Source organism: Heteronotia binoei, chromosome 8 (genome assembly GCF_032191835.1).
Source record: "Heteronotia binoei isolate CCM8104 ecotype False Entrance Well chromosome 8, APGP_CSIRO_Hbin_v1, whole genome shotgun sequence".
Taxonomy (NCBI): Eukaryota; Metazoa; Chordata; class Lepidosauria; order Squamata; family Gekkonidae; genus Heteronotia; species Heteronotia binoei.
The window spans coordinates 49,400,212-49,413,440 of NC_083230.1; the positions used below are offsets into that span (position 1 = coordinate 49,400,212).

The following is a 13,229-nucleotide window of genomic DNA, read 5'->3' on the forward strand; positions in this document are numbered from 1 at the left end:
GAGTGGCAAGCTGGGAAGTTAAGCTTCGTGGAAGTTATTGGTCTAATTGGCAAGAAAAAAAATAAACTTGTGTGGCTAGATCTATTTAAGGAACTATTATGCTTTTCTGTTTGAAATAATTACACTCATTAGCCATACAGAAACCATTAAGCTGTTATAAATAAACTATTTTTAAGAAAAACAACTGTTTATTTTAAAGGATCTCGTTTTACCTCAGATCCAACTGCGTTCATTTGACTGTTCTGTACAACTAGGCCATCCTGGTTTTTTGGATCCAACTAAGAGTTCTAAGGCAAGAGCAAAGAGACAGCATAACATAGTGAAAATAGGGTTGCCAATCCTCAGTTGGAGGCAGGGGATCCCCCAGTTTGGAGGCCCTCCACCTGCTTCATGGTTATCAGGAATAGTACGCAGATGATACAACGTTGGTAGGGCTCATCTCTGAGGATGATGAGTCTGCGTATAGGAGGGAAGTTCAACAGCTGTCCCTTTGCTGTAAAGTAAATAATCTTATTTTTAATATAAATAAGACGAAGGAAATTATAGTGGATTACAGGAAGAGTAGTTTGGACATCCAGCCGTTGTTTATTGATGGTGTTATGGTAGAACAGGTGACAGAATGGAAGTTTCTGGGAATTACCATGAAACAAGATCTAACATGGGGGGCAAATACTTTAGCTCTAGAGAAAAAGGCCCAGCAACGACTATACTACTTAAGACTCTTAAGATCACTACAACTGTCAGGGAGTCTGCTGGTTGCCTTTTATCATAGTTCCATTGAGAGCATTTTATCTTATTGCCTCTGCGCGTGGTTTGGGAGCTGCACGGAAGCAGAGAGAAGGGTGCTCCAAAGAGTGACGAGAAGAGCACAAAAGATTTGTGGATGTTCTCTCCCCTCATTGGTGGATCTGTATAATATGAGATGTAAAAGGAAGATACAAATGATCCTAAGGGACCCTTCACATCTGGGCCATTTGCTATTTGAGATCTTACCGTCAGGTAGACGATATAGAGTGTTGAAGGCTAGGACAAACAGATTTAAGGACAGTTTCTATCCAAGTGCTGTGGTTAGGTTAAATGCAGGGTTATGAAGGATTATCTGTTTTAGATGTATTTAAATGGTTTTAATGGTTTTATGAATGTATATCTGTTTTAGATGTATTTAAATGGTTTAAATGGTTTTAATGGTTTTAGATGTATTTAAATGGTATGAATATGAATATGTGTGTTTGATGTGTTGGTATGTTTGTGGAAGAGCACCTCATTTCGTTGCTCTCTTTTTGTGGAGAACAATGACAATAAATTTATCTATCTATCTATCTAATAGGGGGGGGGGAATGTCCTGCTGGCACTCCATTATTCCCTATAGAGATCTGTCTTTGGGTATAATGGATAATCAATCTGTGGATATCTGGGGCTTTTTGAGACAGATGCACCAAATTTTCAGCATAGTATCTGATGCCTATCCTCAAAAAAACTCCCAAGTTTCAAAAAAATTGGACCAGGGGGGTCTAATTCTATGACCCCCCCAAAGAAGGTCCCCCTATCCTCCATTATTTCCAATGGAAGGAAGGCATTTAAAAGGAGTGCGGTCCCTTTCAAATGTAATAGCCAGAACTTCCTTCAGAGTTCAATTGTGCTTCACAACATTGCTCCTGGTTCCACCCCCAAAGTCCCCAGATATTTCCTGAGTCACCCTATGGGTTGTAACAACTTGGTGCTTGCACAGGGGACTACCTTCACCTTTACCTGGCAACCCTAAGTGAAAATAAGGAAGGCAAGGAGGTGCCTTTTCAGAGGTTACACATAAACAAGTCACCCGGAAAAGAGCAAAAATGTTGTAGCCATCCTGAATAGAATTACACATTTTTAATACTATAGATTTCAATGGACTTCAATGAGCCTAAAGTTGTTTAAGATTGCACTGCAAAAGTTCTTTTTGAAGAAGGAAGATGATGATGATGTAAGCAGGATGAATGTTCCCATATTTTTCTCTTTCTGAGCAAAACAGTATCTTGAGGGGATGATTTAGATTAAGAAAATAGTGTGAAGGAGTGTCTCCAGTCTCTGCCCTGATCAGATTATCAGGGCTTCTTACTCAAAGCTGCATTTAGTAAAATAAAAAAACCCCAGGATATTAATTATGGGTATCCTGCTGAAAAGTGTTTTTTAAAGGTAAATCAAGGGATAATCCAAGATGAAGCCAACTATCCTATTTCATATGAGTAATTAGCATATTTATGCCAATAGTTGCTATTTTTCAAAGTTCCTGTTTTTGAATCAAACTGCAATTTGTTTCACTGTGGAAGGCTATGAAAAGAGTTTGGTGGCTCTGTTTCTACTTTAAAATCCCAGGTCTAATTAAAGATGGTTGGATAGAAAGTTAGGAACAGGCTCTGATATTGAGCAGTTATAAACTTATTTTTATAAAATGCCCAAATAATGATTTTGTAGTGAAAGAAACTAATATTTAGCCATCCATGACAACAAGAGAAGGATTAATTTGAAGTGAAAGGCTGGAACATCCTGAGCAAAAATGCTTCAAGATACATTTGAGAAAGAGCTGTGGATCTTTAGACTTTTGATTGATGGGTAGGTGTTGGAAATAGAATGAATATTAATAATTGTGAAAAGGGAGGAATTTTCCCATAACAGAACCACTGCCTTGAGGGAATATGCATTTGAAGCAGTAAATATTAATGTTTCAGAACTGCTGCATCAAAATTCAGATATTAAAAACATATTACATCATGTGCTTTGTGTGCATGGAGAGGTGGATGATGGAATAAGTGAGTTCTTAAAATGAATACTTTGAATGCCCTGAGTCCATAGTAAAGACAGCGGTATTTCCTGCTTTGTCAGAGATTACCTTTATTTTTCTCATTACTAAACTCAACTATATCTGTTTCTTTAGTATCTAGTTGCTCCAATAAATTGCTTATGTCAGATTTATTTATAACAACAGGAGTAGGCATTGGACTGCTTTCAGAATTTATATCATGTTTTCCAAAGGCTATTCCAGACTCCCTTAAAGCAGGTGCAGTTTTTGTGTTGGATACTGGAGACTGTATATGAAAAGGTGGAAATCTCCATATTTGATTATCTAGAATGTTGCCAGATGTTTGAAGTAAGTCAGATGGCTTTCTGTCTGTTATGCCTGCAGTTGAATCATCTTGCTCTGAATCCATATGAAGTGAAGCTACTTCTGAAGGAGACACTGGAGAATCTGTAGGACTGTTGTGAGACCCACACAGGAACAATGTTGTTCCTTTTGAGTCAGGGTCTGATTCACTTTGACTTCCAGAATCCTCTTCTGTCAGGACTTTAGTGGTATTCCTCCTTTGAGAATCCAGTTTGGATTTATCATCTTTTGTTTCAATAACAGTATTTTCTGAGACTGATGAGTCTGTTTTGGATATGCTCTCATCTAGACTGGATTGGTAGCATATCTCTGGGGGTTCATTCTTGCTAGTTTCTCTGATGATCCCTAGATCCATGCCTTCAGGCATCCAGGCATTCTTATCAGGCCATTCATGGTTTTTCCTACCATTTGAGGTTAAAAGTCTTGCTCTAGAGTGCATTTCTTGCAAATTGCCAATGTGCCGCATCTCATGAGATGGGTAAAAAACAGAATTCTCACTTGACTGCCTTTGGTAAGCCCTCCTGGTTGGAGTGGGGGATTCTTCACGGACACTCAGAAATCTCTTCACTTTTTTCAGCATTGAATGCTGCCGTTTGGGTTTATCATCATCATAGATCCAATTGTCTCCATGGAGAAATTGGCTATCAGCCAGACTACAAAATAAAATAGGAAAACAACTGTTATTTTTTGCCTTTGTTTTACCAACAGAAGTCACTTACAGCAGTTGTAACTGAAGTATGACTTTATTTATTTATTTGTTCAACTTTACCTAAGAAAATTTGTTAGCAATAGAAAAATAGTTTGCAGTACATATGCATACCTTGCAATGCTAATACTGCAAACTGCACATTTGCAAGGGCCATTGATTTTTAATACAATTTGTGTATGCATAATTTGTAGTGCTATTTAACACATCATGTAAGAATTTATCATTCCTATTCTCACCCAGAATATTTGTATTGACGCTGACAGGCCTGAACCTTATTTCCTGCTGCTCCTCATTCTCTTGTCAACCACATTTACTTCTTCATAAGTCTGTACTTTATTTTTCATCCCATGGATCTGTTCTGCTTAATATGGTGCCACTCTCTGACATAAGGCACCTTCCCCGATACAAGAGTTCCAGTGGAAGAGCCTCCTGAATCCATCAGGGGAATGTGCCTTGCACTGGAAGAAGCAGTCACCAGTAGCAGAAAAGAACCATGGGTTTCAAAACATCAGCTCTGTCCAGTTAAGCTCTCTGTCTATCTGGCCATGTCTATGGCTCCTTTCCAGTGTGGTTTATCCACATGCCATAAAGATAACAGGAAAGATCTCAGACTGCAACAGAGAAAGTCACAGTTTGGCTCTTCTTCGCATCACAGTTGGCCCTCCTTGAAACTGAAACAGTATAGGCATGAAAAGAAGCTGCCACATGGCGTCTTGTGTGTGCCAGGTCTCAGCAGTGACCAGGCAAGTAGAAGAAAATTATTGTTATTTTTGTATTTTAACTGTTTTACCATGACTGTGATCCGCCCTGAGCCCGAATAGGAAAGGGCAGAATATAAATCGACCAAATAAATAAAATAAATAAGAAAATGGTGGCAGCAGCCGGCTGGTGGTGGTGGTTCAACACTTCATGCATCTGCAGAAAACTTGTTCTGGAATAAGTGATACTTAGGATCATGATTATGAATTAAAGTATTTGCCACGTAGTTTGAGATGTAATATCCAGAGACATCCCAGAAAACAGGACACTCAGTATGGCCGTTGACAACTCCTTCAAACTATATCACAATAAATCCAGTGGGACCTTAAAGTCTAACACAAGCTTCTTCATAAGAATGAATATTAATGATCTGGTACACTAGGCTGGTGAAGAACCATTTCTTCTTCATGTGTGGAAGGAATTTTTAGAATCACATACCCCATTTCAATAGTCGATCCAAGGAAAGATGGAATGCAGTAATCTGCTGCTGCCAGTGTGTATGGTGGGCGGGCTGCAGAATCATCCCAGTAAATATCTTTTTTCAGTTTTGGTAAATTCATATGCATTTCATCAACAGCCAAAAGTGATACCTAGGATAGTGATTATAAATTATAAATATTTGCAACATAGTTTAATGTATAATATGCTTAGGGAGCAATCCAGAGAACTGGGCTACTAATTTGCAACTCCCCAAACAGCCTTTGATAATTCTTTTAAATAACAGTTCCTATGCTAAATGTAATTTGAAACATCTGGGAGTTTTAGAAGCTGTTTAAATTGTGCTCCTGGTTCAAGGAGTGAAAAAATGAGTTCCGCTAGATGCATACAAGACCTTGAGCATACCAAAAGGAGTTCTCTGTGTTGTAGTCTTAGGCAGGGGTGGGATTCTTGCAGGAGCTCCTTTGCATATTAGGCCACACACCCCTGATGTAGCCAATCCTCCAAGAGCTTACAAGGCTCTTTTTTTGTAAGCTCTTGGAGGATTGGCTACATCAGGGGTGTGTGGACTAATACGCAAAGGAACTCCTGCTAGAATTCCACCCCTGGTCTTAGGCCCAAGCTAGAGGTTCAATAAGCATCAGAAGTTGCAACCAGATGGCAGCTGCACATTCCCTGTAGGAATTCAGTTGCAAAGTGCCACAGGGATCCAAATTTAGATCAGGACTGAGGCATGGGAAGAGGAGGACTGAGTTTGCATGTACAGGCCTCTCAAGTGGCAAATAATACTCCTGGGGCTGTTTGGTTGGAAAATGGCATGGGGAAGGCTGAGACTCCTCTTCCCCAGTCAGCAGTCTTAATCTGAATTGGCCCCCCAGACTAAACTGAGTTGTCACAGAGGCATCACAGTTGTCATACTGCTGCAAGTCCCCACAGCGATCACAAGTTATATATAACTTCTAGTTTGAGCTAGGGTTCCCAACCCTGCCTATTTAAATATTGGAAGCTTTTGTGGACAGTGCCTGGGGAGGGTGGCAATTATGAGATGTCACTGCTGGGTGATTTTAAAGACCATGGAGACTAGGGGAAATTCCTAGAATGGTACTATGCAGGCCATTTTGTTATCCTGCTTCTCAGTTTCTCAAGGGTGGAAAACTGGGGCTGAGATAGAGTTGCCAATCCCCAGGTGGGGGCAGGGGATCCCCAGGTTTGGAGGCCCTCCCCCCACTTCAGGGTCACCAGAAAGCGGAGGGAGGGGAGGGAAATGTCTGCTGGGAACTCTATTATTCCCTATGGAGATTTATTCACATAGAAAATCATGGAGAATTGATCCACAGGTATCTGGGGCTCTGGGGGGGCCCTGTTTTTTTGGGGTAGAGGCACCAAATTTTCAGTATAGCATCTAGTGCCTCTCCCCCAAATACCCTCCAAGTTTCAAAAAGATTGGACCAGGGGGTCCAATTCTATGAGCCCCAAAAGAAGGTGCCCCTATCCTTCATTATTTCCTATGGAAGGAAGGAATTGAAAAGGTCCCTTTAAATGTGATGGCCAGAACTCCCTTTGGAGTTCAATTATGCTTGTCACAGCCTTGATCTTGGCTCCACCCCTAATGTCTCCTGGCTCCACCCCCAAAATCCCCAGATATTTCTTGAATTGGACTTGGCAACCCTAGGCTGAGAGTGGGCCTGGCCTCGGCTTTAGGCTACAGTTTCTTTTATGTACCTTATTTTATTTTTTGTACTGTGAACATAGTGATAAATGACATTGCTATTTCTATTGTAAATATTATTTGAATATATTTTTTTCAGTCATTGGGCTCAAGGTGGTTTGTTGCACATTTCCCCCACTTATATGTTACTCTGTTCTGTACTTCTGTACTTTTGTTTTCTCTGTTGGTTTGAAGGGTTCCCTCTCTCTTTTTTCTTTTCAGCTTATCTATAATAAACATCAGCAGATCCAGTGTACGAGACTAAACATCTCATTAAACATTTTGAAATAAAAAGAAATAGTTATGATCAGTTTACTAAAAGACCTGCTTCCAAAACCAGAATGCAAGAGGCTATGCAGAGTGAACGAAGGTAGTGAATGAAGAATTGCAGAGTAAATTAATACAAGGGGGTAGAGAACAAGGTATAACAAATAATGGGCTGGATCCAGCCAGCTTTTCCACTCAGTGCTGAACTTCATAATATGCCCTAGGGAAGACACATGGAGCCAGAGAAAGAGGGCAAAAAGCCCCTCCACCCTTTTTACTGGTCAAGTGCGATGGGAGGGAAACTGGAAGCTCCTTCTCCTCCCTTGCAGTGCTCCCTCTCAAGCAAATGAGTGCTTTTAAAGGTGAGTTCCCCTGATGCATTTCTGGTTGAGTCCAGTAACACAGCTGTCCCCAACCTTTTTTGGCACCAGGGACCGGTTTTGTGGAAGACAATTTTTCCATGGACCGGGGCAGGGGGGTGGGGCAATGGTTTCAGGATGATACAATTGTGTACTTTATTTCTAAAGTTTTTGGTGTGGTGGTTAACTGTGCGGACTCTTATCTGGGAGAACAGGGTTTGATTCCCCACTCCTCCACTTGCAGCTGCTAGAATGGCTGTGGGTCAGTCATAGCTTCTCACAGAGTTGTCCTTGAAAGGGCAGCTTCTGGGAAGAGCTCTCTCATCCCCACCCACCTCACAGGGTGTCTGTTTCGGGGGAGGAAGGTAAAGGAGATTGTGAGCCGCTCTGAGACGCTGAAATTCGGAGTGGAGGGCAGGATATAAATCCAATGTCTTCTTCTTCCTACATTGTAATATATAATGAAATAATTATAAAACTCAAGGCCCAATTGTTAGCAGGCCACGGACTGGTTGGGGACCCCTGCGGTAACACATTTGTGACTTGACAAATGTCAGGGATATTATGTAGTTACTAGTAATAAGGCCCGTTGTGAAAAAGGCTCTGGGTGAGTGCCCCCCACCCTTGTTGTCTTCCATCCGCCCAAGTGAAGGCAAGCACTCCCCCCCCACCTGAAGGGGAGCTGATGTCTGTCATCAGGAGGGCAGATGTAATTCTGAATGATCTCCAGCCCTCGCCTGGAGATTGGCAACAGTGGTTCCTAAGGAGGAAATGGCATTGTATCTGTCTGAAGTCTCATCCCTCCTCAACACCCCCCCCCCTTAAATCTCCAGGAATTTCCTAACCTGGAGCTGGCAACCGTATCTCCTCTTTATCTGTCCCTCTTTCAACTTTCACAGCAAAAACCTGGGTCTGGCAGACCCCGCTCTGAAGCCCCCCAACCCCAACCTCAGCTTTCACTCACATCCTCACCAATGTTCCCTCTAAGCTGCAGTCTTGTGAGCAAAAATTCTACTTTGTGAGCTACTGGCATTAAAGTTGCAAGCTACTGCATACATTATTGTGCTCTGGGACCATTTTTCCTGAGCTAGGACAAAAAGGTGTGAGCTGGAGGTTAAAAATGTGTGAGCTAGCTCATGCTAACTCAGCTTAGAGGGAACACTGCTCTTCATCCTTACTGTCTTCCCACCCATCCTGCAGCAGAAACAAACACCGGCTTTCCATCCCCACTCCCACCCCGCATATATGTGTGTGTGTGTCCCCATGTCTGTGGTGGCTCAAAGCCCTGAAACAGGTCCAGAATGCCAAGAAGGAAGAATAATGGGGGTGGGAGTGTGTGCAGGGGGAGCATGACAACAGTCACGCTTCAGACACTGAAGCACATCATTCCTTTTGTTTGCAGTGCATTGCTGCCACCTTTTCCTGTCATATCCAGCCTTGTGGTGTTTAGCATCAGCGTGAGCTTGTGGCATTTTTTTGGGGGGGGCTTGGCATGGTTGTATTATAGAGTATGCACCTCAAGGCAGGGGATTTTATTTTATTTCAGTTTTCCAACTTCTCCCCTCTCCCTACAGCACCTACCTAGTAAAAGTACAGTCTTTCTCCATAATGGGGACAAAGCAGGAAGCAAGCGACCTCAGCAGTGTATAATGACACAGCCCTCGCCAGGAGATTAATATATCACAACCAAAGTTATAGTAACCAAATAACTAAGAATATACTGAAATAATACAATCCATACAAATAATGCAAAAATAATCAAATGGAGTCCCAATAAGCAGGAAGTTGACTTGGTTACTCCTGCTTCGAATTTTCTTCCAGCAAAGGGTGCTCCATAACAGAATATTGTGACCAAAGGCAACAAGCTCAGAAAAATATGAATGCATTTCCAATTAGCAAGTGAACTGCAAGAACGCCACAAAAATCTTTTTCACTGCATCCCTTTGCTGGAAGAAAATTCAAAGCAGGAGTATCTAAGGGTGTTTTTACACTGATAGTTTGTGACTCTCTATCATCGCATTGGAAACTCACCTTTTACACTGCCTAATGTTCTCACAACTGTTTTACATTGTTGTTGCCTGAAGCATCTACATTTGTTTCGGTGAGATGGGTTCCGGTGCTGCTGCTGCTGCAATATTTTTCTCAAAACTAGTTTTGATCCGGTCATTTCTCTACAGGCATTTCAAACTTGTATTGTAGAAGTTTTGATGCTTTTAAAAGACTCCTCGCCAACAGTAATTTGCATGAGAACTGACAGCACTTGAAATTTTTACATATCATTGCTTGCCTCATCCTGTAATTTAAATTTGTATTGTTTTTGCAGTGTTGACACAATTTCCAAGCAATTGTATACATTTAACTAAGCACTGGTATTCCGGCTGCCCTCTGATCAGAGATCCCACCCTCAAATTGAAATGCTTTCAGCAGGCAAAGTTTGGCTACTCAAAATGAGCAGAGCGAATCCACAAATGTAAAAGGAAAATAATTAAAGCAGAACAGTGGCAGGCGATTTGAAGACTCTAAAACTCTGGATCAAACTGAATGTAAAAACAACCTAAATCAACTTCTTGTTCATCAGGACTCCATTGATGTATTTTGATGAACTACATTTGGGAATTGTCGTTCAGACTCCAATTGATTATTTTTGCTTTATTTGTATGGATTGTATTATTTCAATACATTCTTAGTTATCTGGTTACTATAATTTCAGTTGTGATATATTAATCCTAACAGTGACATATTCTCACCTGGAAATTGGCAACAATGGTTCTTCAGGCAGAAATGGCTAATTTTGAAAGTGGATTCCATGTCATGGTACCTGTTTGAGGTCCCATCCTTTCTCAAAATCACCCTCTCTAGGCCCCACCCACCAAATCTCCAGGAATTTCCCAACCTAGTATTGGCAACTGCTCAGTCACATTGACTGTCATTAAGAGGACTGCTGTTGAACAGGAGCAAGCAGCTGGGTCTAGTTAAGTCATGGCAGCCAGGTGGCATCAAGTCACTCAGAGGTGCTGCCAGGCCTAGGGCAGCCAACCTCCAGGGGCAGCCTGAAGATCTCCTGGGATCAGAATTGAATTCCAGACAACAGATTTATCTCCTCATCCTGGAGAAAATAATTATGGACTATATGCTATTCTATTTGCCTGAGGCCTCACCCTTTACTGAGAAAATCAGCCTGGGTTGCCTAGCAGCAGCCTCTGGCTTGCACTTCCCAGGTGGAAATAAGCAGGGCCTTGCCTCCCTGGCTATTTGTGTGGCCTTTGGAGGCTGCGTGTGCTGGTAGGCCTTTTGTGAGGCCGCAGTAGCTCTGCAGCCCTTTCTAAGGCTGGTTAATAGAGAGGACACGGAGAAGAGTTGGCTGTCTCTGAGGTAAGACTGTTAACATTCCTGGGCCTGAGTAGGCGGGGGCCAAGGAACATGTCTCTCACAGTTTACTGTTTGCTTCACTGTTCACTTTGCAGCAGCACTATTTGTGTGTGTGTTGGGGAGTGGGGGGGAGACAGCTACCCCAGACTTCTTACAACAGGCCCTGAGGAGAGGCAGTAGTAATTAGTAAGGCTCCAGGAGAACCTCTCAGCAGAGAACTGTCTCACTCAAAGGTCAGTGGCCTTCTGATGGGATTCTGGCCTGACAGGGCCGGCAGTAAGTGGGTCACAGCAAGGCTACCCAATGACAGGGGAGAGTGGTGACAGACAGAGTGCAAGGCCACTCCTGTGGTAGCCACAACTTCCAATAAAATGAGGATCGAGCCACCACGTTCAGCTTTTATTATATCTACGATGCCCTCAATTATGGGTGTATCGTGTAGTTACTCCCTCATTCTCATTCTTCCCATTCCACATCTCACAGTACCTACCTCACCTGGCTTTTGTATATTCTGGTCCCATGGTTCTCAGCATAGCCTTTTTGAGTGTTCAAGAGAATGTCTCCTTTTTCATCATCAGCAAATCTGGTTGGATACAGCCCAGTGTGTATGCTCCTGCGTGCATGCGTGTGCATGTGTGTGCATTAACGAAGATGATGACTCTTGTGTGGAAATAGGGGTGTTAGCAGACTGGTCCAATTTTCATCTGTGAAATGGTGGAATGTATGATGGGGTGATCCACTTTGAATCCTTAGGATAGCTTGAAAAGCATCTTAATGAATGCACAAATGTCTGTAGTTATGGTAACAATGACTGGAATGACAATAACATTTTTATCACATTGTTTATCTTCCCATCTTTGAGATGTGCTGAGAAACATGTCTTGCTGCAGTAGTTGCTTCAGATTTAATAGCCACAGTAGGGATGACTTTATTGGGATTAGAACCTCAAAAGAATCTCATAAGCTTTGCTGTTGCAATTAACTAGGCACAAGCAGTTTATTATCCAAATGTTGGTTTCCAACCCAAAAATTTATAAACTAGTTAGACAGATCACTAGAGATTAAGAGTTTCCTAGTCTAGAGTTGACTTTGAACATTTTTGTTGATATCCCAACCCCCTCCCCCCTTTTTACCCTTATTACTGGTTTTAAGATGCTGCTGCTGCATTTGTGGTATTTCTCGTTTTATTTGATCTTGAGTCAAGACAGTCTTGCGTTTTGAACTTGTTGCTGCTTTTATAATCCTACCTGACTTTTTAAATATTTTAGTTGCTAGTTTCTTTAGAGCTATATATCTTGTTGTACGTATGTTGTGTCTTTTATGTGTTTTAAAGGGATCATTGCAAGCAATCAACACTCAGTTCAGTTGGACTTCTGGGGAAGGAAAATGCCGAGCTGAGCTGTCTCTCATAACGGGAGCAGGCTGAAACTCTTGTTCGGGGTAGTAGAAGGCAAATTAATGCCTACTGCCTACTTTTCTCAGTGAGAGAAAGGTCCAAGACTTGCACAGAAACTTTGAAAAGAGATTTACCTTGGCTGAAAAGAAGCCCTGGAGGGGGACTTCTTTGAGGCTTTGAGGGGTCTCTATGGAGTTTGCATAGCCAACGTCTGCAAGAGTTCTCAGAGTCATTGATTTGACATAAGCTCGTCAGGATCCTAACCTTCTTGGACATTTCTAAACACTCAGTTCAGTTGTGTTAGGAGTAAATCCAGGGCTTTTTTTTAGCAAGAATGCCTGTGAATATTAGGGCACATAGCCCTGATGTAGCCAATCTTCCAAGAGTAGGCCCTGTAATAAGAGCCCTGTAAACTCTTGGATTGCTGCCTTGACAGGGCAAGAGGGTTTGCACAATTTAATGAGGCTGTGAGCTATGCCTTGCAGGGCTACCCAAAATGGACAGGTCACAGCTGAGAACCCAGACAAAATGTGACCCACTGGAGAAGGAAATGGCAAACCACTTCAGTATCCTTGCCAAGAAAACCCCATGAACAGTAACAAAAGGCTAAAAGATATGGTGCTGGAAGATGAGCCCCTCAGGGCGGAAGGTGCCCAATATGCTACTGGGGAAGAGTGGAGGAATCCACAGAAAGAGTGAAGCGGCTGGGCCAAAGCCAAAAGGATGCTCAGTTGTGGATGTGTCTGACAGTGAAAGGAAAGTCTGATGCTGCAAAGAACAATACTGCATTGGACTGTGGAATGTAAGATCTATGAATCAAGGTAAGCTGGATGTGGTCAAATAAGAGATGACAAGACTGAACATCAACATCTTGAGAATCAGTAAACTAAAATGGACGGCAATGGCCGAATTTAACTCAGAGGATCACTACATCTATTACTGTGGTCAAGAGTCCTGTAAAAGAAATGGTGTGGCCTTTATAGTTAACAAGAGTGTGAGGATGGCAGTAATGGGATACAATCTCAAAAATGACAGAATGATCTTGGTCCATATCCAAGACAAACCATTCAGTATACTGATAAT

The 13,229-nt window shown here is 42.1% G+C and overlaps 1 protein-coding gene across 3 annotated transcripts in view; it reads right to left on the reverse strand.

Moving 5' to 3' along the window:
* Positions 1–2,854: 2,854 nt before the first annotated feature.
* BEST3 (bestrophin 3) overlaps positions 2,855–13,229 on the reverse strand; it is a 38,001-nt gene continuing 27,626 nt past the window's right edge. For all 3 annotated transcript variants that reach the window (XM_060245062.1, XM_060245061.1, XM_060245060.1), the window contains 2 exons: positions 5,049–5,200; positions 2,855–3,795 (listed from right to left, as the gene is read on the reverse strand). In XM_060245062.1, coding sequence (XP_060101045.1) covers positions 2,859–3,795; positions 5,049–5,200 — 1,089 coding nt within the window. In that variant the 3' untranslated portion in view covers positions 2,855–2,858. The remainder of the gene's footprint in view (positions 3,796–5,048; positions 5,201–13,229) is intronic.